General features: G+C 39.9%; 1 protein-coding gene across 1 annotated transcript in view; it reads right to left on the reverse strand.

Annotated features, from left to right (window-relative positions):
• Nucleotides 1-26,728, reverse strand: part of LOC143114339 (SH3 and cysteine-rich domain-containing protein 3) — an 84,914-nt gene that overhangs the window by 49,451 nt on the left and 8,735 nt on the right. Inside the window, exons 2-4 of the mRNA XM_076275873.1 lie at nucleotides 26,402-26,436; nucleotides 26,231-26,309; nucleotides 3,260-3,416 (exon numbers count right to left, since the gene is read on the reverse strand). Coding sequence (XP_076131988.1) covers nucleotides 3,260-3,416; nucleotides 26,231-26,309; nucleotides 26,402-26,418 — 253 coding nt within the window. The 5' untranslated portion in view covers nucleotides 26,419-26,436. The remainder of the gene's footprint in view (nucleotides 1-3,259; nucleotides 3,417-26,230; nucleotides 26,310-26,401; nucleotides 26,437-26,728) is intronic.

Below are 26,728 nucleotides of genomic sequence, written 5' to 3' on the forward strand. Positions count from 1 at the left end.
ATTAGACAAATTAGGAAAGAAACTGACCAGGAATTGAATCGTAATGTTAAACCAATTACTTTGCAAACTACTCTTGAATTAAGTTCACCCGAAAGCGTGGAAGTGAATGAATGTGTTGAAGCAGATGTTGAACAATGTGCAGGATTATTAAACCAGATCACCTTGACCTCAGAAATAGTTGATGATTATTGAATGTGAATAAAAGAATGGAAAATGAACCATAACTGCAAACAATGACCTCATAATAAATAATAAAGTGCGATGAATGAAATGTATCATTACAAGTATTTTAGTAGCCTGACTTTGTAAAGTCTAGGGAGTTATGCATGTAAAGAATTGCATGTCTCAAAACTGTGAAATGGGTAAAGTGCCTTAAACTGTTTAAATGAATGTATTCAGATTGCATTGTGTGAAGAGTTAATGCCATAAGTGTTTGTAACCTGTAAGAATGTAACCGATCTCTCTTGATGACTGTAAAAGTGTATGTTGCTAAATGTAATGTGTCACATGGTTAAAAATGCCATTGAATGTAAACTGTTTGTGTAACCTCTGGAAACTATCTGTAAACCTGAATGTAATGTATCATCTCCGAAATGTAACACGGAGAAGTAGGTTAATGCGTTTCATTTTAAATTGTTGGGTAAGATCAGTGACTTCTAGAATGTATTAGCTATTGTGAGAATATTCCCAGCTATATTCCCAGCTATCGTGAGAATATTCCCAGCTATATTCCCAGCTAACGTGAGAATATTCCCAGCCCTCGTGGGAACCTTCTAGAAGGTAAACTGTCGTGGGAAAGTAGGATTGATTTGTCTCAGGAATGTGTGGGGGAGGTCAAGTCTACCTAGTATAAATAGGGGTCCAACCAAATGATCGAGGCTGCTTCTTCTTTTTTTCCTTCCTTCAACTCGTTGGGTTTTTGCTTTATGATGTCGCGTGTGGTTGTTAGAATTCGTCCTCCGAAATTCGTTGAGAAGCAAAGTGTTGGACGTCGTGCCAGGCTGAAGCCGCGGATCGTAACTCCGCACCACCTGTTGCCGGGATCGCACTGTTACTCCGACAGTAAAGAGACTGCCGAACGACTATCAGCGGATTTTTCCCTTTTTTGAGGACTTACTCTTTTTTCTTATATACCTTTTTCTCCATTTGTGGATTTACTATTGTATTCTCTTCATCATCTGTGGATTACTATTTTTATTGTACTCTCTTTTGTGGATTTACTCTTTTTATATTTTCTACAACATTGTAACCTGTAAGTGGATATTACGCCGCATTTTGTTAACATCACCAAAGTGCTGAAAAGTAAAGAACTCATTTAACCTTGGCATCTCATTCTTCAAGCAGTATTTTTTGTCTTTTCTTGGTTTTTTCTACGAATTCCAGCAGGAGGGTAAGATAACTGGTTTCTTCTGTGGTTATTCATCTGTTCTGTCTAAGACTTGGGTTAGTTGGACTTGGGTGCTGCTGGACGGTAACTAAATCTCCATCCTTATAAAACCTGAGCAAGAAGTAGCCTATAACCTGTGTCTCTAGATAAACTCTAGGGTCAAACATCTTCGCACGTTAGCCAACTGTTCGAGACCTAGGCGTAGTCGCTCCTTACTTCATAAACATCTCAATAAAATCCACCAAGGAAGGCTGATTAACTTCCAAGGGGGATATTTAAAAATAGGAGCTTTAGGTTATCTGCGCCGTAGAGGGAAGTCGTGCGACTGCACTCGACAGTAGGTCCCTGCTATCTACAATAACCTCAAGGGAGGTATCGTAGGTTTTAACTGCTTAGGCCTGGGGTTACGTCTGAGAAACGGCTGACGTTGACTAGGTTCTGGGGGTTACCTGCAGGGGGCAACACACCCCTCAAAGAGTCAATTAAGCTGACTGCACCTGGATCAACTGCTCTGCTCAACTAGGCCAACTGTCTCTGTGCCTCTCATGGGCCTTATGGGCAGCCGTGGCCTACTGGTTAGTGCTTCAGGCTTGGAACCGAAGGGTTGCCGGTTTGAACCCTGACCAGTAGGAAGCGGCTGAAATGCCCTTGAGCAAGGCACCTAACCCTTCCTCATTTCCCTCACGGGATCAAAAGAGTATATATACTTATACTTATACTTACTCTCCATTCTACAAGGATACAGTATAAGGCACATTCCATCCAACTTTTTATCCATTTTCTTCAAACCATTCACTCATACACCCATTAAACTACATATCAACATCCATTAAACAATCTGCCTTTCAACATCCAATAAACTTTCTGTCTATCAACATCCATTACACTATCTACATTCAACTTTTAAACTATCTATTCTGTATCATCTGCCCACAACTGTTTTAAAATAAAAGTCCGCACTACAATAATTTCCTATTAAATAATTTAACCATTTAAACTACTCAATTTTTAACTGTTCAGCTATTCCAACTATCAGTCATCATCAACTATGACTCCCGCCAACTGTTTCCTCTGCACACAACTGTTTCAAAATAAGTCCTCACTAGCTAGTTAGCTAGTTAACATAGTTAGCATAACTGCTAGCAAACATTAGCTAAGTTAGCTACAGTTAGCTTGTTTACATTGCTAGCATAGTTAACTTTGTAGCTAAGTTAACTTTCATAACACTGTTAGCACACTGTTAGCATAGTTAGCTAATTAGCAATATTAGTTAAAAAAATTTACTTCAGCCATTCCAACTGTCAGTTATTGTGAACTACCTATACATAGCCATTAAACTATCTCTCTATCAACATCCATTAAACTATCTGCCAATCAACATCCATTAAACTATTTGCCTATCAAATTGCATTAAACTATCAGTCTATCAACCACTTTATCTACATTCAACTTTTAAACTGTCTACTTTTAAACTATCAACTTTTATTAAGCTTTGTAACCACCATGTCTATCCTAGCATCACCTTAGTAACCATCTCTGCATTATCTATTTTAACTATACATGATATTTTACATCACAACTTTTGCATTTTCATGCACTGGTAATTCCTCGGAATTACATTTTCTAGTTTATTTTTGTGTTACTTTGTTACAGTATATTGACCTACCTGAGTTTTACCGTACATTCAATGTTACATGTTTAAACCTTTAATGGTCAACGCAATTCTCATCCTGAGGAGTGTCTGTGCCAGTTATATAAAATGTACAAGAGCCTGTAAGTTACAATCCTTGATGTTCAAACAAGACTTATTAGAGTTGTAGGCTATTTATTTATTTTTAAAAAACATCGTAATATTAGTCAGAAAAAACTTACAAACAATCATTCGGGCACAAACATCACAGAACTTGGGCTTCTTGCAGTAGTGGTCTTTAAATTTGTGTGGGTGATCATTAACCTTAACAACAGGTTCTGGGGGAGGGGGTGGAGGAGGTTCCTCTTCCTCCACCTCTTCATCATATAGAAAATAAACCTGTGGCAAATGAAAACAGAATAATCAGAAATGTTACAATTTGTAACTATTTACAATAGTAAACAAACTGCCGCAACTGGCCCATGGGGACCCAGGTTTAGTGCTGCCACTAACGACTACAGTTGATACCACTTGGAATTGTCCGGTTTCACGTGTGAATCACATGTCTTTTATTTATATTTCCCCAGTGAAGCTGCAATGACCCAAACAACCAAGTAATACGTTGTAAGTTGTACGTTATATGTTGTAATACATTATAAGTTTTAATACGTTGTACGTTATAAGTTATAATACATTTCACGCAGCTGCGTGAATCACGGAAAGCGTGAATGAAGTGGCCACTTCTAAATGAGACCCACTGTAATTTTTTCTAATCTTTCAACAAATTTTTCGATTAGTCGACTAATCTAAACGACTAATTAAAAAAATAAGGTGTGTTATTGTTATGTCCATTTTATTTTGAACTCAACTGAAGGGCCAAAACATAAAACATATGTCATCCATATATCAGCCTACTTTTGTTAGAAGATTTATTTAGTTATTAGAAAGTAAACTGTTCAAAAACATTATGTATTAACAATCTAAGCATCTAAGCATATAAGTATCTGCATTTCCATTAGGCTATAGTTAACTGTCTGTAATACTATACTGTATCTGCATTTCGATTAGGCTATAGCAGGGGTCGGCAACCTATGGTACGAGTGCCACGGGTGGCACACTGCGGAATAAACACTGACACGCTGGCACCTCAGTATTATTACGATACTCACTTTATCTGTCCCGTATTAAAAATAAAAGCATCTGCCTGTGTGTCTGTGAGCGTTTGTCTGCCGGCACTAGGACCCAGAGGACACCACTGCGTGGATTTGCGTCAGTTAAGTTGCAGGCGCGCAAATGTCAGATCAAAGTGTGTGACGTGACCAAACGCACTGTCCGCTGTCTTCGTGCTGACATATGAATGAATGACAGAGCATGATATTGTGAACAATGGCAACGCTGGCTGCTGAAAAGGCTAAAACTAGGCCATCCCAGTCCTGCTGGACACAAGAGTTTGGTTTTGTGTATTTGTGAAGGACCGTGTTGTGTGCACTTTATGCTGTGAGAATGTTGTGTACAGAAGACGAGAAGACCTTCAAAGATCAAGCAGACAAAGTGGAGTCAATTAAACTTGCTGTGTCCAGATATGGAAAACAAGCTAGCTCCTCCAAGGTTTTTACCACTGCTAAAGATCACGGGACAGAAGCAAGCTATCGCATTGTGCATTGCATTGCGAAGCATGGGAAGCCGTTTATGGATGGCGAATTTATTAAGGAGGCGTTTCTCAGTTGCTCAGATGCTCTTTTTTAAAGCTTGCCAAATAAAGAAACCATCAAGTTACAAATAAAGGACATTCCCACGTCAGCTAGAAGTGTTCAGTGACGTATTGATGAAATGGCTGAGAATGTCAGAGCTCAGCAAACAGCTGGATTAAATGATGCTGCGGTATTTATTTAGTTTAAATGTGTAGGCTAGCTGTTTTTCAGTCTTTGAAATGTTGATGTGGCTATTTTGTTAAGAATACAAATACTGTTATTGTTGAGAATAAAATTCCAGGTATATTGGAAATGTTTTTGTATTTTGTGTCATAATTTAACTTTGCGTTATTGTTGATAATGGCACACTAGATGAGAAGAAATTTTCAAACTGGCACTCCATGTCACAAAGGTTGCCCACCCCTGGGCTATATAGTATACTGTCTGTAATACTATACTGTATCTGCATTTCCATTAGGCTATAGTATACTGTAATGGACACTATGGACATAATTCACCATACTGTATTATTGACGTGTATCCCCTTACTTACACACATATGCTTGTGGTAAGTGTGTTCTGTGTTGTGAGTTATGCTACGATCTGAGATGCATTCCACACGACACGTCAATGTATTATCTCGTTTTGTGTTATAGGGAAGCTGTCTCTTTAACTCATTGAATGCCAAGCTGTTTTCGGAGCTTTGATTAAATAGCTTGATTAAAAGGTGAGACTTTAAGCTCTTGGTGGGTGCAAACCGTGTATTTCTACGCGCCTCTGTTCCTGAGAAATCCCAAGCTAAACAGTGGCTAGTTTTCATCAAAATCGCTGTTTTTTTCTAGAAATGGAGATATAACGTCTTTCATGAAATATGTTGCCCGTTACTTACTTGTGTAAACTTTCCGGGAAGTGATCAGCGAGACCTGGCGAGACTGCCACCTAGTGAAGACCCACGAAAATGGCCTGGTTTTGACCTGATGTGCATGCGTCACTGATTCGACTCAAAGCGGCAACCGAGTTATGATAAAATGTCCAGATAAAATGTCCAGATTGTGCGTTTTCATGAGTTTCACGATCGTCATATATTTCATTTCCATTCATCACAGTTGCCAAAGTCAACCAGAGTTGCCAAAATCACATATAAGGTGTGTTAGAGTGTCTAGTTTCGTAATTAAAAAAAAAAGCTAAAAACGTAATATTACGTTTTTGGCACTCAACGCATGGGGGCACTCAATGAGTTAATGAAGCGCACCTTGATTGTTGATAGCCTATCACGGGTGGCATCATGTTCGTTTTAACAGTTTTTTGTATGAATGAATAAACAACATGCCGTTTCGTTGTCAACATGAAACACTCTTCACTTCATTTACTGCAATTTCCACTATACGTTTACACGTTCGCGTTTACACTTGCGTGCATGGCAAGGTTTAAAACATTATTAGTTTTTATTATTACATTATTATATTAGTAGCCTGTTTAACATCCAAAGACAGTCACTGTACTTCTCAAGAGTTAATAACATTACAGTGAGCCGTTTGAGACGGGAAACCAAATTTCTCGGTCCCACCCAATAGCCCCCCGCCCCCTCCAAAAAAAAAAAAAAACATGGTGTAATGTATGTAAGTCCATGTTATCATACCATTATACCTTTCAACAGAGTCTTAGTTCCAATTAAAATTAGTTCATCATCTTTGTTAAAATTGCAATTTAACCTCTCTACAATCTGTAACAATCAACCACTATCCATATGATCCTTCAAATCTAACAGCACATGCATGTGAATATGTGTATTTAATAGTGCTGCTCTGGCAACTTTGTGGAAATGCACTGATAGAGAGACAAACATGCATGTGTTCATATCTCTGGAACTTTACTTCTGAAATACATCAGTCAATATCTTTAGTGATATACTGTAACATGTATGCGGGTGGTCAATGGAGAATAAACAGGGTTAATGAATGAATGAAATTTCCCAGGTTGCAGTGCGTTAGCTGTATGATAACATCTAAAAAAATTTCTGTTTACAAATATAACCATACATTCCTATGTGTCAGCTGTGATGATTGCAAGCATTACAAGTTGCAAGCATTGCAAGTGGTTTCATGTTGGTGGAATGAGCCCAGTGCTCTCCGTTCCTGTGGTAGTTTTGGGTCATTTAAGAGGGGTCTAAAGACATTCTGTTCAACATGCACTTAGTTCTTTAAGCACTTCTTATGCATTATGGTTTGTATAATATTGTTTTATTTCTATTAGGCTGTTGATTAATTTGACATTATTGTTTATTATTGATATTCTCCTTAATGTAGTTTTACCATGTCATTGTTTTTATAATATTGATTGAATGGACATTATTGTTTATTATTGCTTTTCCCCTCATTTTCATTGTTTATTTTATTAGGCTATTGATTGAATTGACATTGTTGTTTATTATTGCTGTTGCCTGGTGACACCAGTGGATACCACGCATCAAATATGTACATTTCACAAACGCACCACGTCAGTGCTTTGTTGGATTCCGAAATGTCACGGGTTGCGGCCCGCAGGTGCTCAGGCCCGCCATTTCCGCTTGTGGCTATATTTGTCATTCTATCTGATGCCAGTGGGTGGCGCTATGCCAAATATGCATTATGGGTGTGTGAATATTATCATTGCCATGGTATTCAATGACCTGTGAAGTATAAAACATTTCAAGCCATGCATGGTGAATTAAGACACATTTATTGTTTATGTGGAAGGGTATTAAAATTAATAATTTTGCAATTTCATCAAATTACAATATATCAAAAAAAGCTTCACAATTTAGAATCAGGAGCATCTTGCCATCTTTGTATAGCAACTTTGACATGAATTGGATCAACTGTCTAGGAGGAGTATGTTAAAATTGATCATGTCCACAACGCACAAAATCTCAATTACCTCACGTCCTGTGGCCGTGGCTAATGGCATGTTTAGGCTAGTGTAGGTTAAATACAGTTATGTGCAGAATATGGTCCATATTGTAGGATACTGGCGCGAATAGACTCAAAGCGGCAAAAGTGGATGTTCCTAACCCTGCTCACAAGTGCTACCTGGTGGTTGTTTGGGTCATTGCAGCTTCACTGGGGAAATATAAATAAAAGACGCATGATTCACGCTTGAGGTCACGTGAGAATCACGTGTGAAGCTGGACAATTTGAAGTAGTACCCACTGTACACAAGCTGCCAACCAACAACCATATAGGAGAAAAGTGGGAGCACAGCTTTGCTCAACGAGGAGGGCTCCTTTCCTAGGACAGAGCAGGCTGCTCATGGCCGCCCTCCCAAACCTACACACCGTACAGAGGTGCGAGACTGGTGCGAGAAAGGTGCGCAGCCGGCGGCAGGGTGTTTCACTCCTCAACAGCTAAAGTGATGGGGCTCCAGAACATCAAACCCATAGGTCCTCAACACCCTTGCAAATGGCTACCGCCTTCAATTTCGCTACCAGCTCTTTACACACTTTACACTACTTTCAGAAATACAATCCCTCCTAGACAAGAATGCTATCAAGGAGATAGACCCTTGGGGCATGTTCTCCACCTACTTCATTAGACTGGCGGCGTCTGGCGGCGATCTGAGGGACACTTACATATACCCATTGCTCCTCCACACCGTCTCTTCCTTTGTTTCAACTTTGAAGGCCACCCGTTCAAGGTGCTACCCTTTGGGCTATCATTGGACCCTGGGTATTCACCAAATGCATACACGAGGCTCTGTCACTAGGCTTTGCTCTTACACCACCAGGGCATCTGTGTTCTCTCTTACCTGGACGACTGGCTGCTTTACGCAGGGTCACCAAACCTGGACAGTTTAAATGCTCGGACACTACTCCACCATGTTGCAGCTCTTGGCCTGGCATTGAACTTCACAAAGAGCAAATGGAAACCTTCCCAGTCTATAGACTTCATAGGTATCCTATTAGAATCAAACACCAAGCATGCAGGCCTCACTCAGGAAAGAGTTCGGAAAATGTGGGGAGTGGTGACACGTGTAAGATCAAGCCAGACTGTGCGGTATGGCATGCTGCTACGCCTGGCAGGCATGTTGGCACACTGGGGAGGCTACATCTCCGGCCCTTCTAATACCGGCTGAGGACCATGAGGCTTTCAGCCCAAACACAAAAACAGGTGCTAATGACTGTCCCCCCAAGAGTGCTGCCTCTCTAGACCAGTGGATGCTGAGGTCTTTTCCCCTCAGGGGGGTTCCACTGAGGCCACCCCTAGCAAGGAGGGAGGTCATCACCACAGACGCCAGCCAGCATGGAGCTGGGGTTTGGAATCACCAGGGAGTACACAGTGTGTGGCAAGGCAGGCTTCAGACCTACCACATAAATATCTGGAGCTGTGTGCAGTCTGGCTTACACTGCAGCACTTCAGAGAACATTTGGAACACAAACATTTTCTGATTCATTCCGGCAACACATCAACAGTCTGCCATCTGTCAACTACCAAGGGGAGCCAGTGTTGAACAGCCCCACCAGACATATTTGGCTGTGGGCAGATGCACACCTGCTATGTCTGAGGGCGATTCAAGTGCCCGGGACAAACCCTGTGTTGCCGATGTCTTGTCCCTTGTCCCTCAACTAAAAGTCCCAGACTGAAGGATTTGAGGGGCCAAGCCGGACAGCAGTGGGTTATTAAATCTTTCAAATAGTCAGGTGTTATCTCAATGTAATATGGGGGAGTGGTGTCTGAATGAGGAGGTTGTTCAGATGATCTGGAGCACCTATGGGCAAGCAGAGGTGGATCTGTTTGACTCACTGTGTGAGGTGGTTTTCGCTGCAGGGCGAACCAGTGGCTAAATGCTATATGCATTCCCACCGTTTCCGTTACTTTGGCAGACACTCCAGCAAATAGAGATGACCAACCAGCCAGTGCTTCTGATAGCACCATATCACGTCCATAGCCCTTGGTTTTACCTTCTCAAGGCACTCTTGACGTGGCCACCCAGCCAATTACCAGTCAGGGTAGACTTGTTGACCCAGTTGAATGGGCGTCTGTGGCATCATCAACCGCAGAAACTGAAGCACTTTGGGAGGTCATGCAGTGTATTATTAGACTGTTCACAGGGGGTGAGGGACACTATTCGCCTTATTCACCTCGAACGTTCCACCGAGCCTGAGGGGTACACTTACCACTTCCAGGATTTCTCACAACGCGAATTCTCACACTGCCGTGTTCCCCAATGCACTTCATCACACAGGAAAACATCAAACAGAGGACAAACGTTTCACCGTTTCCCCAAAGATCAGGGACTACGTCGACAATGGATAATAAACATCCTGGGGATCCTGGTCGTAATTTTAAGGTAAGTTTTATTATATGTCTGGTGCTGTAAGGCTGAGCAGTCTCCATAACTAGCTTGTATCGCTAGCAACTAGCTAGAACTAGCACGTTTTAATAGATAGATTAAGGCAGAGAGACAGGTTGCTGAAATATACAGCCTAGTCCAAAATTAGTATGTTATTAAAATCTACCACCACAGATTCACTAGTATAAGCATATTCTGAGTGACCTTGTTAGCTTCTAGTCACAAGCTAACCTAGGGAACACGTCACATCATTTTTCCTAGCTAGGAGGATGTACAGGAGTCACATTGAGTCTGATCAATAAAATTGTACATGTAAAAATGCTTATATGATTACATTTTATTTGCTGATGCAGATAAACACATACACGAGTGTGCTCGCAGCATTTCCTCCCAGACTGCCTTGTGAAAAGCAAGACTGGTATTACCAAGTTGAAACAGGGAGCTGTGCCAACTGTGTTTGCATGGAGTTCTGTCAGACCAGAGGAGTGTTGTTTAGATGAATTAAGATACTAGTTTGTAATGCATTTAACTGTGTAGTGACAGTATTTCTCTGTTGAAGATTTCCAGTCATGTTTCCACGGATCTCGATGATCGACATGGTGTAATTGGTTACATGAATTGAGCATGAATATCCTTGTAAAAGACCTAATGTGTCCATCAATATGTTTCTCTTATACTTCCAGTGAAGACACCCCCTCCGCACCCAGACCATGAATATGCTGCACTGCCTCCCTCACTTCAAGATCAACTTGGGGAAGCCCGCAAGACCATCGGTGATCAAGAACTTTTCATTTTAGAGCTTCAACAAAAACAGTTTTTGATTTCAAGGTGACGATAAACAGATTTCATTTTATACAGGGTTCCCAGATTATGATGCATTTAAAGCTGTGTTTATGGCCCATAAACCTACTGCAGAAAATATGGTGGGATCATTATTGTTCATCTTTATGAATCTATACAAAACCTTTACCATCATTATTGTTCATCTTCACTAATCTATACAAATACTTTACCATCATTAATGTTCATCTTACGAATCTACAAAACCTTAACCACCATTATTGTTCATCTTTATTAATCTATACACATACTTTACCATCAGTATTGTTCATCTTTATGAAGCTATACAAAACCTTAACCACCATTATTGTTCATCTTTATGAATACAAAACCTTAATCAATATTATTGTTCATCTTTACAAATCTATACAATATGCAAACTTGTATTGTTACCATAGCACATTATCATGGTCAATGTATCACAGGATCAGTACCTGTCAGACCTCATAATCACTTCTCATGCTCTTTACTTTTACATACCTGTGAGTGATTTGATTGTTTACGTGTGTGTGTGTATGTATAAGCTACTGGATGTCTATCTATCTAAAGAATAAAGTACAATTGTATTACACATGGATGATGTCCTTCATAACTTTATAATTTAATATACCGGAACCAGAACATCAGAGAACATTAAAAAAAAACATTGATAGGCACACTGGTCTAAGTTTGTAAAGGTAACTTTGTACATATAAGTTGGTATGGGGAATAATGTAAAAAGGCCTGCCTGTATACTGTAAGCATGGAAAAGGAACCAGAACATCAGAAAACAGGCCGTTCAAAAAACATTGATAGGCACACTGGTCTAGGTTTGTAAAGGTAATTTTGTACATAGAAGTTGGTATGGGGAATAATGTAAAAAGGCCTGCCTGTATACTGTAAGCATGGAAAAGGAACTAGAACATCAGAAAACAGGCCGTTCAAAAAACATTGATGGGCACACTGGTCTAGGTTTGTAAAGGTAATTTTGTACATAGAAGTTGGTATGGGGAATAATGTAAAAAGGCCTGCCTGTATACTGTAAGCATGGAAAAGGAACCAGAACATCACAAAACAGGCCGTTCAAAAAACATTGATAGGCACAATGGTCTAGGTTTGTAAGTAACCCTGTACATAGAAGTAGTTGCACTGCGTCTCCCTTATCAATGGCTGCTCAAGTGACAGCTCCACCTGAAAAGATAATCAAACTTTAGACACTTGACACTTCAGAGTTGCTATTAACAAATATATGGCATACACATGTGTGTGTGTATATACACACACGCACATACACTGAGTGTGCAGTGAATTAGGTACATCTGGCATTGAAATTATCTGCCATGAAAATATTACAGCTACATGCTGGTAGTGGTAGGTTGTTTACAGATGTGATACTTGCGAACACAACTTGAAAGATACCTAATATCTTGGACACTCATTGTACAAAAAAGTCTGGGTTGTGGAAAAGCTCATATTAAGATTGAACAGTATGGATTTCATCCTATGTCAATTTTAAACAGACAAGTGATTTGTAAACTAATTACATTTTGAAGAACCTTCCTCAACCCTGGATACACTGCTCCAAGAACTGAGTATAACTCTTATCTTAACATGATTGTTAATACTTACCTTACCTTATCACTTACCTAATAGTTATACTGTCATTCATTGTCAGCAATAGCAACATGCACCTAGCCCTGTCTGGCTTTGCTAATTTGAAACAAGATATTTGAGTAGATATCAATGAGGCTTATATGATATTACATCAAATACAGATAACATGTTAATAAGATAAAATAGACATGTTATTTTCAGTCAGACAGGGAAAGGTACATTGTTGATATAAACTCATAATGAACATTTAGCATAGTACAGACAGTCAACATATCACAGCTAAGCTTACTACCCCTAGCTGCTCCAAGCTAGCAGAAATTGAGGCAAATTAGCGTCCATTCTTACCTTCAATGTCGTGGATAAAACCTTCGATACAGTTACTGTATCCCTTAATTAACACAACCCGGGTGGTGTTGCAGTCGGTACTGGCCCACTGCTCCACATTTTGTATCGTTAATTCGGGCAGACAGGAAAGATTGGTGGTCCATTCTGGAGTTTCCATTGCTGGTGCTGCTGAATCGTATGCGTCCGAGTCAAACTTCCGGGTTTGTGTACCCCTCAACGGCGTTCGAATTTTCAAAATGGCCGCCAGGTGAATAAGGCGAATAGGGACACTATATGCCCCATCTACAAGCTTGCTGAATTGTAATAGATGGAGGTATTTTCATCGTTAAAAAACTTCTCAGCTTTTTAACGATGTTAGCCCCTAGTTGCTGTGGTAAACGGTTCACGAGAAAAGTAACTTTAATTTAATCATATTATTTTACATACAGTTCTGCGCCCATCTCCCTACCCATTCATCTCGGTGGAATACTTTACGAACCCCTACCGAACTCAAAGGTGTAAAGCATTCCCCTGTACAGTTAGCCATTCCAGAGTACATGTAATCCAGTTTTGAATTTTCAGCAAATTTCCACATGCATGTCTCCAACTTTGGGCTTTACATTTCACATTCACAATGTGTTTAAATTGTTCAGTACATTATTTCATAACAGACCAAATACCAAACAAATGTTACAAATATTGCCTAGATATCTGTAAATATTAAAATCAGAGGATAAACAGCTGACTAAGAGTTTGCCAATATAGCCTTAATGAACACAAAATGCTAAGCATGCATGTAGGCTATTTGAGTTTCTTAAAGCTGAGTTGTGCTTAAATTGTTCAATACATGATTTCAACAGACCAAATAGAAAATAAATGTTAAATATAGTCTAGATATATGTAAATATTAAAATTGGTCATATTCTATGTAATATGTCATGTTTCATGTTTTTGTCATGTTTCATATTGATGCAGGTCTACTGCTGTGAATAGGCTAAATACAACTTTGATCATTTTTATGTAGAAAACGGTATAGTTAAGTTTGGCTTTGGTGCCCTGACGTGTGGCCTTTGTGCCCCCCACCAAATATGCCCAACTGAAGGCCAAGTGGCCTTGCCCCTAAAATTATGAAATTCCAAGCTTGGTTGTGATATTGATTGGGGACATCGAATGTTAAGTTTGTGTCAAAACAAAGTCAATTCCACATAGGAAGAACATGTTTATGTACGTTTCTGCAAATGAAGAAAATATGCGATATGTGGTAGACAGACTGAAGCATATTCTATACTATGGATAAAAAATAAGTGCAATTTATTAATATGCACAACAAATGTCATGCTGTGAACTAGCCATAGTCACTTCATAGTAAACTAGATGTACCGCGTAGCGGTACAAAATATGACCGCCGCTCAGTCCTGCACATCCATTCCGCGAAAATAAATCATATTAATGAATTTGTCTCCATCTTCTACTCCATTCCCCACTCTTGAAACTTTTGTGTATGCTTGTTTGAAATGTGTGTTTGCACACATTCCGCACACAAAGTAGCCTACTGGCGCTGCAAAGGTGAATAGATTTGTTTCTGGGCCAAAAAATCTGTAACATTGTTATAAAACCTTTAAAATCTCTAAACAATCACAAGTAGGGCAGTTCATCACAGTCCATCCATTGCAACTGGACTGATGAAAGGTACACCTGTAGGCTACATTGTATTTGGGAAAAGCAGAAGGTAGCAGCATAATGTATTTATTTATTTATTATTAAACAAAACAATCCCTGTCAGTTCCATGCAGTTTTCAACAGCTATCAAGAAGAGAGGTCATGTCATGGATTTTTGTGAATGTTTCTTCTTCTACATATGCATAAGTTTAGTCATCTAGTTCAAATGATATTCAGCTTTATTGTCAATGCACAAATGAAATACCAGTAGTCTAAAACAAAATGCCGTTTTTCCCAGTGGTGCAAATAACTGACATGTCCAAAGGGCCTTCATGAAATGCGTTGCGAGACTGTTCATACACATTTTAACGGGCAAAGTTGAAGAGCTACTCTCCGTTATTGTTTGTGCAAATAATATGCTGATTCATGTTCCCTTGCATTTTGCAACCATGAGGTCACCCAGCCTAGTCCATGGTAGGCGCCCGATAGAAATATTGTTTAATTTTGCGATTGAGATATCCACGCACTGGCGCCCCCCCTGCGACGTGTTCGCCCCCCGGTTTTAGAGCTATTCTAAATGCAAAAATGCATAGAGGGAGTTATGACAAAACCGTGACTGTTAACAAACTATAAGCTATATAAGGTAGGCCCTATGCTAGGCCTATTACACAACACAAATTGTCGCTAGGCTATGCTGGCGACCCAAATAAAATCTCCGTTGGAACCAATGGCTTACACCTTACAGTATCAAGCTGCCACCTCTTGGCGAAAAAGTTAATAGTTTTGCATATCAGTAGTAATACATTTCACGTAGCTGTGAATCACGGAAAGGGCGAATGAAGTGGACATTTCTAAACGGAACCCAACCCACTGTTCAGTAGCTCAAGGTCTGTGGCTAAAGCAGCCATAATGAAAGCGTTATCATTGTTTGGATACTTCACACACACGTGTTTTTTAATCGCATAGACTACAACTACCAAGCTGGAATCAAAGCACATCGACTCCCCTCTCACACCCTAAACACGCACTTCGAACAAACAAAAAGCGCCTCAGTCTCACGGAATAGCCATAGGCAAAACTGTATCTGACCCTTGTAACGTTGGTACTAAATCATTCATCGCAAAGAATGATTTTTGTAGCACGTGCAACAAATATGTGTAGGTACAGCCCTGCCCTGAATACATCTCAACGTGCGCTCTAAAACATCTGGTTTAAATGGAGATTGTAGATCATCACGGGATCATAGACAGGTTATCTTTCAGGTAGCCTATATATTTTCCATTAAAAAACCATCACGTAGCGAACGTGTTGTGGCTAACTCACTTAGCTCCTGTTAGTAGCCTAGGTTATGGTCATAAGCAAATGAGATGACAGTCGAAAGATACAATTAGTGCTGTTATCGATTTGCTTGGTAGCTTATAAACGCATTTATGGTTTTCTACAAATACATCAATAATCAAATTGGCCTCCATCACTCAACTATGCTAACGGTAACATTATTTTACCTACGTTCTGCTATTGATAGGATTAACGTAGCCTACCTGCAGTAAAAAACAAGCATGTCCGATAAACATTCTCAGATTTATTTCGGCTTCAAGAGGAAATGGGAATTACATGTCATGCAGAAATCATCCTACCCTTAGACGTTCTCTGCGGTAAACTACTGTAGCCTACAGTCTTGTCCTTGTAGGAAGCATAGTGTCTTTCCAACCCATTTAAGATTAACTTCCAACAAAATTACGTCTCACTGCAACGATGCGCCATCTAGTGGACAAACGACTACTTATCGCCAATACTGGAAATGCAGCCATGATGATGATGATGAATATTTATTTTGGCTTTCTTTTAATCCTACTGAATTTGTAATTATGTATCGGCCGTTCTAATACCGATAGTATGTGGGTGCCTGTGTGTGTGTGTGCATGTGTATATGTGTGCACCACCATCTACAGGCCAATGAGTGTAGAGTCACTAAATGTACACATAACTTAATTTTTTAGACCCCCCCATGGATGAAATTCTACGAAACTTGGCATACCCCCAGAGAATGTCAGGTTAATCATACACATAAAATTTGGTGCAGTTCTGAACGTCTTTACTGAAGAGAGGGGCGATTAAAGCAGAATGATATTGCATTTTCATTTTTTACCGGGGGGGTGCAAATCACAAATGAGTGATTATGGGCTAAGTTGATGTGGGCCCTTGAGACCAACATACCATAAAAATTTCTTCATCCTCGGTGCCACGGTTCAGGTAGTTATTGAGGAAAAACTGCATTTTTTGGGTTTCGGGGGGCCCAGCGCGGAGGGGGAGTGGCCCCCGGGGACCAAACGAAATTTTTCCGTAAAAGTCTAGTGGGGCTACATACCCACCAAATTTCATGTGCCCTGGTGTTTCGGTGCCCCGGGTATCGTTGACCAAAATTTCAGGAAGTAGATGACGGGAAAAAAAAAAAAAAAAAAAAACTTTGACAATCCCTATATGACCGCTTCGCTAGCTTCGCTAGCGGCGGTCATAATTAATATATCTGTTTTATGTAGATTTGTACATCTGTAGCATTTTCCACTACCAAATAATGTGCAGTGCAGTTATACTACAGTGCAGTACAGTAGTATTTCCAAAATACTGTATTTCTGCAGTGAAGTACAGTAGGCTATGCAGTAGGGGTGTAAAGATTAACCGATACGTATTGGTATCCGTTTTTAACGTGTAAGATACGGCTACATCGATACGTGAAGCCCCGTATCGGAAAAAACTGAAATGAACCGGTCGTTATATCGATTTACTTGTTATGAATCGGTGCACAACCTTTTCTGCTCGCTCAGACTCATTTACGTTCCAAGCAGCGCGTTCATCCCACTTCCGGTTTTGAAACTATACGTGGCACGGAATTGTGGGTAATGCAGTTCGTTTTTGGTTACATTCATTGCCAAATGACCTCATTACCCATACATCTATTGCAACTTAACCATGTGACAACTTGCACTCGGTCGGCTTTTGTTTTTCGAAATCCAGCGCGAAATTAAGCACTTATAGCATTCCTAAACAGCAACGATAGTCTGTAGAGTAGCCTTACCTTTGATGAAGGGATTTCCTTAATGTTAAATAATAATTTGGCCCTTGCTGCTAAAATGATGCATAAATTATTAGCCAATGATTTTGTTCATATTCACTCAGACTTGTGGCATTTTAGGTTTCTGCATTAGGTCTACTTGTGGCATTTTAGGTTTCTGCAGTAGGTCTACTGAACAAAATAAGCCCAGAGAGTTAATTGATTTGTAGGCCTATTTTATTCTTGTAGGGTAGGCTAGGCCTATATGAGAAAAGGCCAAGAGTGTCTTAAGTACTGTTTTATTTTATTTCGGTATTATCTTACCTCAACAAGGCTACAGCTCCATGAAAACAATCAGATATAACTCTAAAAAATCTGTAAAGTCTATAAAAATGTATTTTTATGTTGTATTTGGCTGCTGTGCTTGACTGAAATGTACAGTAGACTATCATTTTTTCATTTCAATACAGTATATGAAACAAACCTCAGTTTAGATAATCATATTCACACATTTTGTTGCCTAATTGACAACCATGACCATGATAATTGATAATATAAAATGAATGTGCACCTTGAGCAAATTATAAAAAATCTTTCAGAATGCTTTCCATTCTTGAACTGTATCGAATTGCATCGAATCGCATCGTATCGAATCGTACTGAATCGTTTTTTATAAACATGTATCTTTTCTTGTATCGAATCGTGCCCATGTATCTAGATGCGAATCGTATCGTCTTTTACATGAGAGATTCACACCCCTACTATGCAGTACAATGTAGTTTTTTGTATCCAAAATACTGTATTTCCTGCATAAGAACTGCAAATATTTCTTCTAAAACTGCAGTTTTGACACTTGAAGTAATGCAGATATTTTTTTGCAAGCAGCAATGTGGGGGCCTCGCAGTACACTAGCAGGAATGGCATTGCCATGGCATAAGCAAGCACTCACAGCACAACTTTCATGGCAATTGGATAAAGAAGGCTGAGATATCAATTTATTTACTTTGTTACAGCGCCCCTATAGGCCAAATACACCAATGTCCACACATAGGCCAATTTACACAATAATCTAACAATCAGCTATCATGTCCCTGTACCAAGATTGGACTTCATACATCAAAGCGTTGCTAAGATATATGACCTCACTTTCTTAATTACAGTGCCCCTAGAGGCCAAATGAGACCACTTTTCTTGCATGTCCTCAAAATCAACTACCATGACCCTGTTTCAAGTTTGGACTTAATACAACAAAGCGTTGCTGATGCTCACTTCCTGTATTGCAGCGCCTCTATAGAGGCTGAATGATGCCAATTTCCTAGTGTGTCCTCACAATCAGGTAACAAGTCCTTATACCAAGTTTGGATTTTGTACATCAAAGCGTTGCTGAGATACAAGCTCACTTCCTGTATTGCAGCGCCCCCTATAGAGGCCAAATGATGCCAATTTTCTAGTGCGTCCTCTCAATCAGGTGACAAGTCCCTTTACCAAGTTTGGACTTCATACATTAAAGCCTTGCTGAGGTAAGAGCTCAATTCCTGTTTGGTGGCTTCATCGTCTTTTTTGATTGGCTGTCACGGGCAAATAAACTTGAAATTAAAAAAATCTGACAAGTATCGTTTGTGCAGCACAGTCTGAAGATCATCTCCGCCAAGTTTTGTGAATATCGGATGAAATTTGTAACCGCTGAAACTTTTCGTAGAGTTTGGGCTAAATCCAATATGGCGGACATCCAATTTGGCGGAAAGTAATGGGATAGGGTTCGATGAACTCAGTATGGTCTAGGCATTCTATGGGCTGCCATAGACTTCAGTGGCAGAGGAATAATAATAGGAAAAGCTTCGCTTCTAGGCCCCCAAATATAACCGCAAGCGGTGATTAACGGGGTTCAAGGTTTGCAAAATGAACATGAGGTAGCATAGCTTTCTAGCCTGGGTGCCAGCGAACTTAGTCCCGCCCACAACATTTGAGGTCGGGAAGTTCGGTCTGGCATTGCTGTGGAGCAACTATGCTCGCACCAGAGCTGGGCAGACCAATCAAATCGGGCTTTACGATGATGGACAGGTGAGCAACAGCGCCTCGTCTATCACGTCATCTGAGCACGCTTAGGTTGATTATGTTTGGAACAAAAATGCTGTGGCTAGAAGGAGACAGATGCCTTCTAAGATCCCATATGGAAAATGCATATTATTTCAAAGAGGTTTTATCATTGAAAACGATTATTTCTGAAAACTTTGGTCAAAGTTGAGACGTGGGAAAACTCATGGTTTCACTTTCATCAAGGGAAAACAGCGTGTTGCATTGTGACATGTTGTTCCCTCGTTTGTTTGAAATCTCTGATTGACCACCTGTTCGAGGGATTTGGGACAGCCTTTCCCAGCTGTTTATACATGTTTGTAGCATATCAGTGTTCAACAGAATTATTTTTAAAAACAGAGGGGATATAGGATATCAGTTTTTTTCCTAATAGCCTACCCCAGTGGTTCTCAACCTTTTTTCAGTGATGTACCCCCTGTGAAATATTTTTTCAGCCAAGTATCCCCTAAACAGCGCACAAGAATTACCGCTATACGCTTCAACCACGACTCCATCGTTTGAGTTTTGACAGTGATTGACAGGTGATGGCGGGTGCCATGTGACAGGTTGGGTCGAACCATCCTGGTATGGGGGGGACTCTGGGTTTTTAGGATAATGAAATTGAATAGCCTGCTGAAATATAAAATTCATTTTATAAACTTATATTTTCCTGAAATATTTATTAAATAATTGTTTTTAAAGTATTTTTGCATGGATTCTACTTTTTAAATATATGTATATTTTAATGTTTTCATGTTTTAGTACTAGCATTGATTTTATTTAGATTTTTAAAGAATTAAAATATAAAAAGCGTATTATAAAAAATCTTATATTTTGACATGTATCTCATCACAGCAAGCACATAGCTTTACAGCTTTACGTGCATTTCATGTGTGTGTAGGGCAGACTGTCCTGAATCTGGCAATATCATTGCCATGGTGGAGGGATTCTCTGGGGCTGAGCAATTTACAGACATATGTGGTGTGCGCCTTACAGAAATAAATGCCATTTTTTATTTACTAAAAATGACCTTTCTGCGCTCCATATCTGTGACAGAACTGATCTGACCTGACTTGACCCGAGTTTAGCCTGTGGTGTGCCTATGGTGTCTGCACCTATGATACTTTTTACTGCATTGCCATGAACAAAGTAAAGGCAAAAAAGGTGTTTTTTGTCGAATAAATTGGGATGCAATGTGAGCTTTGAATTGGATGCCATGCAGGAATTTGCTAGGATCTCAAAACCGGATTATGAACATTATTTGACATATAGAAACACACAATAGCGTTGGATTATAAACATGCTTTGCCACAAAAGCAGACAAAAACGTGAGGTAAGTCGAGCTATATGAAGTTATTATTTTGCTGCCACTTCGTCTGTTTTATAACCCAGAAGAATGTACTTGTATCAAATGATAGCCCTGTGTCTCCTCTTTCATCTGACATGCGTGGCATATCTATGCGATCACAGGTCCGCGAGTAATTCAAACGAGAGTAATGGGTGTGCAGCGTTGGTTTTTGTACATGACGTTATTATTTTGCAGTCACTTCGTCTGTTTTCATAAGCCAGAAAGATCGACATACTTGGTGCCAAAGGATAGCCCTGTGTCTCCTCTTTCATCTGATATGCTTTCCATGTCTATGCGTTCACGAGTTCGCGAGTAATTCAAACGAGAGTAATGGGTGCGCAGGTGAACGCAGAGAAGTATAGACTGTAAATATGATGCAATTTGATTTAATTTCATGATTTTATTTTTCATACTTTAACGTACAGACAAGTGTGTGGTCTCATTGGAAAGCCCCACTTCTGCTCTAATATATAATATAATACAATAACGGATTCATCTCGCTGCGATGAACAGTTGCGAAGCAATGGAACAGAGAAGAAAGGGTGTGTTTTTTGACGCACTTTGCGTCAATCGGGTTCTAAGGGGTAAAATCTCACGTACCCCCTGGAGTGCCTTCACATACCCCCAGGGGTACGCATACCCCCATTTGAGAACCACTGGCCTACCCTACTATCATTCCCCCCCTGTATTGGTTGAAACACGCCACGCCATAATTACGTCCCAATGGAGCAGTATCAGACTCATATTCTGACTAGAATTTGAGTATGACAACGTCAGGCTAATAGCTTTCTAGTTTACATATTGATTGTTTGGGCCCAATTGTTGAAAAGAAATGTGATCGGATTTCGGTTATCGGATTTCGGTTACCGGATTTCGGTTACAGGATTTCAGTTATCGGATTTCAGTTATCAGATTTCGGTTACCGGATTTCGGCTATCGGATTTCGGTTACCGGATTTCGGCTATCGGATTGGATTAAATCTTGAAAATGGTTTGTTGAAAGTAGCATGGAGGATGTTCATGATTTGGTTGGGGTTTGTACACATAACCTAGAGTAAGATTAAAAAGTTCAAGGCATTATTGCACTGAGCCACTGTCTTCCCTACCTTTTGCAATGTTACATTCACATAGTCAAAAAGTCTATTGATCATTTCTCCTTTCTGTAAGCACTCATTTCATAATGAGATTAAGATATTTGTTGAGTACACTTGAAAAATCTGAAAAGTCAAGAACATATATTTGGAACATATATAAATATGACACATAGAAGATATATCAATATGACACATAATCATGAAGGAAAGATGTTCCCCTTAAAGGAAAATTCCGGTTTTTAGCACTTTAAGGCCCTTTTCTGGTTTGTTTTGGATGAACTAGAGTGGTGGACACCGACATTTTGACGATTGGTCCTGTCTCGACTTTTCTGACTCGTTTTGAATCGCCTTTTCACCTCTCAGTGTGGCTGGCAATGGGCATACTGTAGTAGGCTATCAAACATGTCCTAAAACAATCCTTAACGTTCGTTTTCAAAACTGTGCAACTCACAGAGTGGTTAGTGGTGTTCGTTGATGTTCCAAAACAAGTAGCGTAGCGAAATACAGTTTCTGTCGTCTTTTATTTGGCATTTTGTAAAATCCCATTGATTTCTGTTGGAAGACTCATTGCACGTTGCGCCACCGTCTATGCTTCAGGTTCAAATACGAATCATACATTGCGCCGATATATTTGCTTTTAATAGTCAACGAACTCCACTAACCACTCGTGAGTTGCACAGTTTTGAAAACGAACGTTAAGGGTTGTTTTAGGACATGTTTGAGTAGCCTACTACAGTATGCCCATTGCCAGCCACCCTGAGAAGTGAAAAGGCGATTCAAAACGAGTCAGAAAAGTCGAGGCAGGACCAATAGTCAAAATGTCGGTGTCCACCACTCTAGTTCATCCAAAACAAACCAGAAAAAGGGCCTTAAAGTGCTAAAAACCGGAATTTTCCTTTAATGACATACCGTGTCAAAGCCTTGAGGTTAGTGGGCTGCAGAGCAATGGCAGAATTTCATGTTCAGCTTGATTACAATGCTCTAAACAGGATTTGAACTCTCAACCTAAGAATCACCTGTACAAGGCATTATCCCATTGAGCCACAGACAATCCTAAACTTTGGAAAGTCACGTTCACATGGTACATACCGTAAAACTCCAAATAATAGCCCGGGCTTTTATTTTCCTAAATCGCCAAACTGCACCGGCTAGTATTACAGACAGGCGTCTATATGAGACAGGCCTTTAATTTCCTTTACACAAAACTTTTCCTCTGCAAAGATGGAAAATATTATCGAATTAATTATTTCAAACACACTGAATGTCTACCTATATGACTAGGCTATCTGATGACAATTACGGATCATCATTCATTTAGTGTTGAGATGTTGTTCATTGAGTGAGATACAGTAAGATCCAAATAGCGGGGATAGCCAGAACAGATGAAACACGTTTTAATTAAACGTAATCTACAAAGAGATCGTATCACACTGAAAGCTCATATTTTGTCACTAGCAAATAGCCTATATCGGTCCTTTGTCAAATACAGTTGCATTATCAGCCCTGACCAAAACCGTTCAGGAATTATTTATGCAAAAGTGGAACGTGCTTAATGTTTCATTCTCCCTCCTTTTCGGCACGAATGAAACAGCATGAGAGAGCATGAACCATACTGTTTCTCCCGTTTTGTATTTGCCAAATTTGACAACAGTCTACATTCAAATCATAGCCTACTTCCAGGCTCGCGGGAACATATTTTTGACCAGGGGTGCTGAATAACAAAATAATCATGGATGTCCAACGATTTCTCCCCCAGCATATGATTCGAATTTAGACAGCTAAATAGGCTACGCCATTTCACCGCCGTGTATGAGTAGGTCTAAGAGTGAGAAGTTTTATAATGCCCTGGGCAGCCACATTCCACTGCAACTATGCGCAGCATTTGCCACTCCGACTCATCAATAAAAACTGTGCGCACACACACCAGTCCCATAGAAGCGCACTTGACTTTACATCATTAACCTATTTATGTAGGTTATATAGCCAGAGAATGTCCGTAGACGGGCTCTGATATAGCCTATAGTCTAAGGTAAATTCCTTTTCTGACTTCTTTCTCTTTATCGCCATGGCATTTAGAATAAAGAATAACGTTCGCGAACCGTTCTGGTTTTGTTGCCAGCATAAAAACAAGCCTCGGCCTATCCGCCAATCGGCCTATCGACAAATGTTAAACACAAGGGATGAATTGAACGATGACGAAGTCGGCACATATAGTTCATATTGGAAAAAAAGTTATACAATTTGGAACTGTAGCTTTTCCCCACCACAGTCTTTTAATGCCATCTAATCATAGCGTGCGCAGTCTGTGCCATACTTAAGCCCAAATCACACCCAAGATTCGCAACGAGATGAGCAGCAACTTGATGCAACATTCTAAAACCTTGCAACTGTGACCAGACATGTGAATGCTTTGCGACGGCTTGTAACAACGTGCAACATCTAATTCACACTGCTGTAACCTCCTTTCTGTAACGGTTTTGTGTCATTGCGAATCTTTAAACAGATGATCTGACGGGTTTTAGAAGATTAAATACAACCCGAAACTAAAAAACAGACCAGGCCTCTATTGGAGACCGGCCTTTAACCCAAACCTGTAGCCACGCCAGGCGTTTAAAAGAGACTCGGCGATTATTTGAAGTTTTACGGTATGTGTATTGATAAGCAGACAACATCAAGAAAACTCCAAGCCCAAGTCAACAATGTTTACAGAAATACACTGTAAGGTTGCCTGCAAAGATTATGCAGACTGTTACTATTGACTGACACACGCGCGCGCACAAACATACACACATTATCGAAATCATACACCGGATGTTTTAGGCTACAGTCTTTCTACATGGGTTTAGTTAAGGATCTATAATAAGAACACACTTTAATAGTGGTTGTTGTAAACCGGGACATTTTAGCGTCCCAACAGGGATTTGTTGGGACTCGGGACAGGCAACTTCTGGTCACCCTATTCTGTGTGCTAGTTGAATAACTTGCCTTTCCAGATTAAATGTGCGTACTGGTTAAGAAAGGCATGTGAACAGTCTCTAAAATAAGGATAGCTTCCTTAGTATAGCGTCGTTGATCTTTTTTTCTTCTCTCGCTCTCTCGGGGGTAGTCTGCCGAGCATTTGCTCTGCTGCAGGCTTGTGCGTTGGCATCGCCCAAAATGCTTGATTGCATTGCATTCTCCAAATTTTTAGCTAAGTTTTCATGTACCACATCAGAACTTTTGTTTAGTGAATCTTTTGAAAAAAGCTTTACAATTACCGTCCAGCCCTTGTTAGCTGCCTTAGTTATCGCCCAGCTCACCTCAGCTTGCAGCCATTCACTCCGTGTCTCCACATACCCAAAATACTTGATTGCATTGCACTCTTCACATTTCTAGCTAAATATTCATGTACCAAATCAGCATTTTTGTTTAGTGATTCTTTTGTAAATTGGCCGCCTTCATATCGCCCAGCTCACCTCATTTCACTCATTCGTCTTCATTAACACTTCCGGTAGAATTCTCAATCTTTTTGGCCTCTATGTGTCCAGTTACATAGTCTATCTGTTCTTGGTCTTGAATTTTGTGAAATAAATGTTTAAATAAGTGCGACTTATATATGTTTTTATCCTCTTCATGACACATTTTTTGACTGATGTGATTTATAATCCGGAAAATACGGTATATTAAGATAGGCTAGTAATCCGTCATTTTCTGTCATAGCCTACTGTGTAAAGTGTAAACAGGAAGTTGCCTAGTAAGAAGCAAATTAAAAGGAGTCCTGCATAGAGTCCATTAAACAAAGCCTCGAGGAAAATAATTACTGGTTAGCACTTAGTACTTGTCACCGGAGGGTTGCCGGTTCGAACCCCGACCAGTAGGCACGGCTGAAGTGCCCTTGAGCAAGGCACCTAACCCCTCACTGCTCCCCGAGCGCCGCTGTTGTTGCAGGCAGCTCACTGCGCCAGGATTAGTGTGTGCTTCACCTCACTGTGTGTTCACTGTGTGCTGAGTGTTTTTCACTAATTCACAGATTGGGATAAATGCAGAGACCCAATTTGCCTCACGGGATCAAAAGAGTATATATACTTATATATACTTATACTTACTTAAACTGTGCCAGTTGTGCCAGTTAAACTGTGGCTCTATGACTGCGGTCTTCCACCAGTCATAGAGCCACAGTTACATACATAAACAGCGTTCTGTTCTGTGTTTAGTTTTGTGACTTGCACTTACCGTGTTATCATCTTCTTTCACCACATTATCAGGTGCAGGTGGGTTATCATGAAAGTCCAAAGAATCCTTATCCTCTAACCTGAATGTGAGGGGAAAACATTTAAGAACAAGTCTGCTGTTTTTAGTGTCATTATTACATTTATGCCACATACAAATGAAAAGTAAACTTACTGGTCATACTGTGCCATGACTGTTCTGCTCAGTGTCTGAATGTTGGTTAAAACAGAAGACATTGTCAATTTAAAGGAATTCAGAGTAATCACGCAAATAAACAATTCACAATTACAACCCCAAATCAGAAAAAGTTGGGATGGTGTGTCAGTTGAGAATAAAAACTAAATGTAATAATCTGCAAATCTCGTAAACTCATATTTAGCTGCAAAAAGGACACAGACAACAAATCAAATGTTGAAAATGACAAATTTGACTATTTCATGGAAAATATATGTTTGAATTTTGAATTTGATAATAGCAACAAGTTTCAAAAAAAGTTGGGGG

The sequence above is a fragment of the Alosa pseudoharengus genome, unplaced genomic scaffold (genome assembly GCF_046254945.1).
Source record: "Alosa pseudoharengus isolate Yale_2024_CS ecotype anadromous, Long Island Sound unplaced genomic scaffold, YU_APseudo_1.1 YU_APseudo_1.1_scf_9, whole genome shotgun sequence".
NCBI lineage: Eukaryota > Metazoa > Chordata > Actinopteri > Clupeiformes > Clupeidae > Alosa > Alosa pseudoharengus.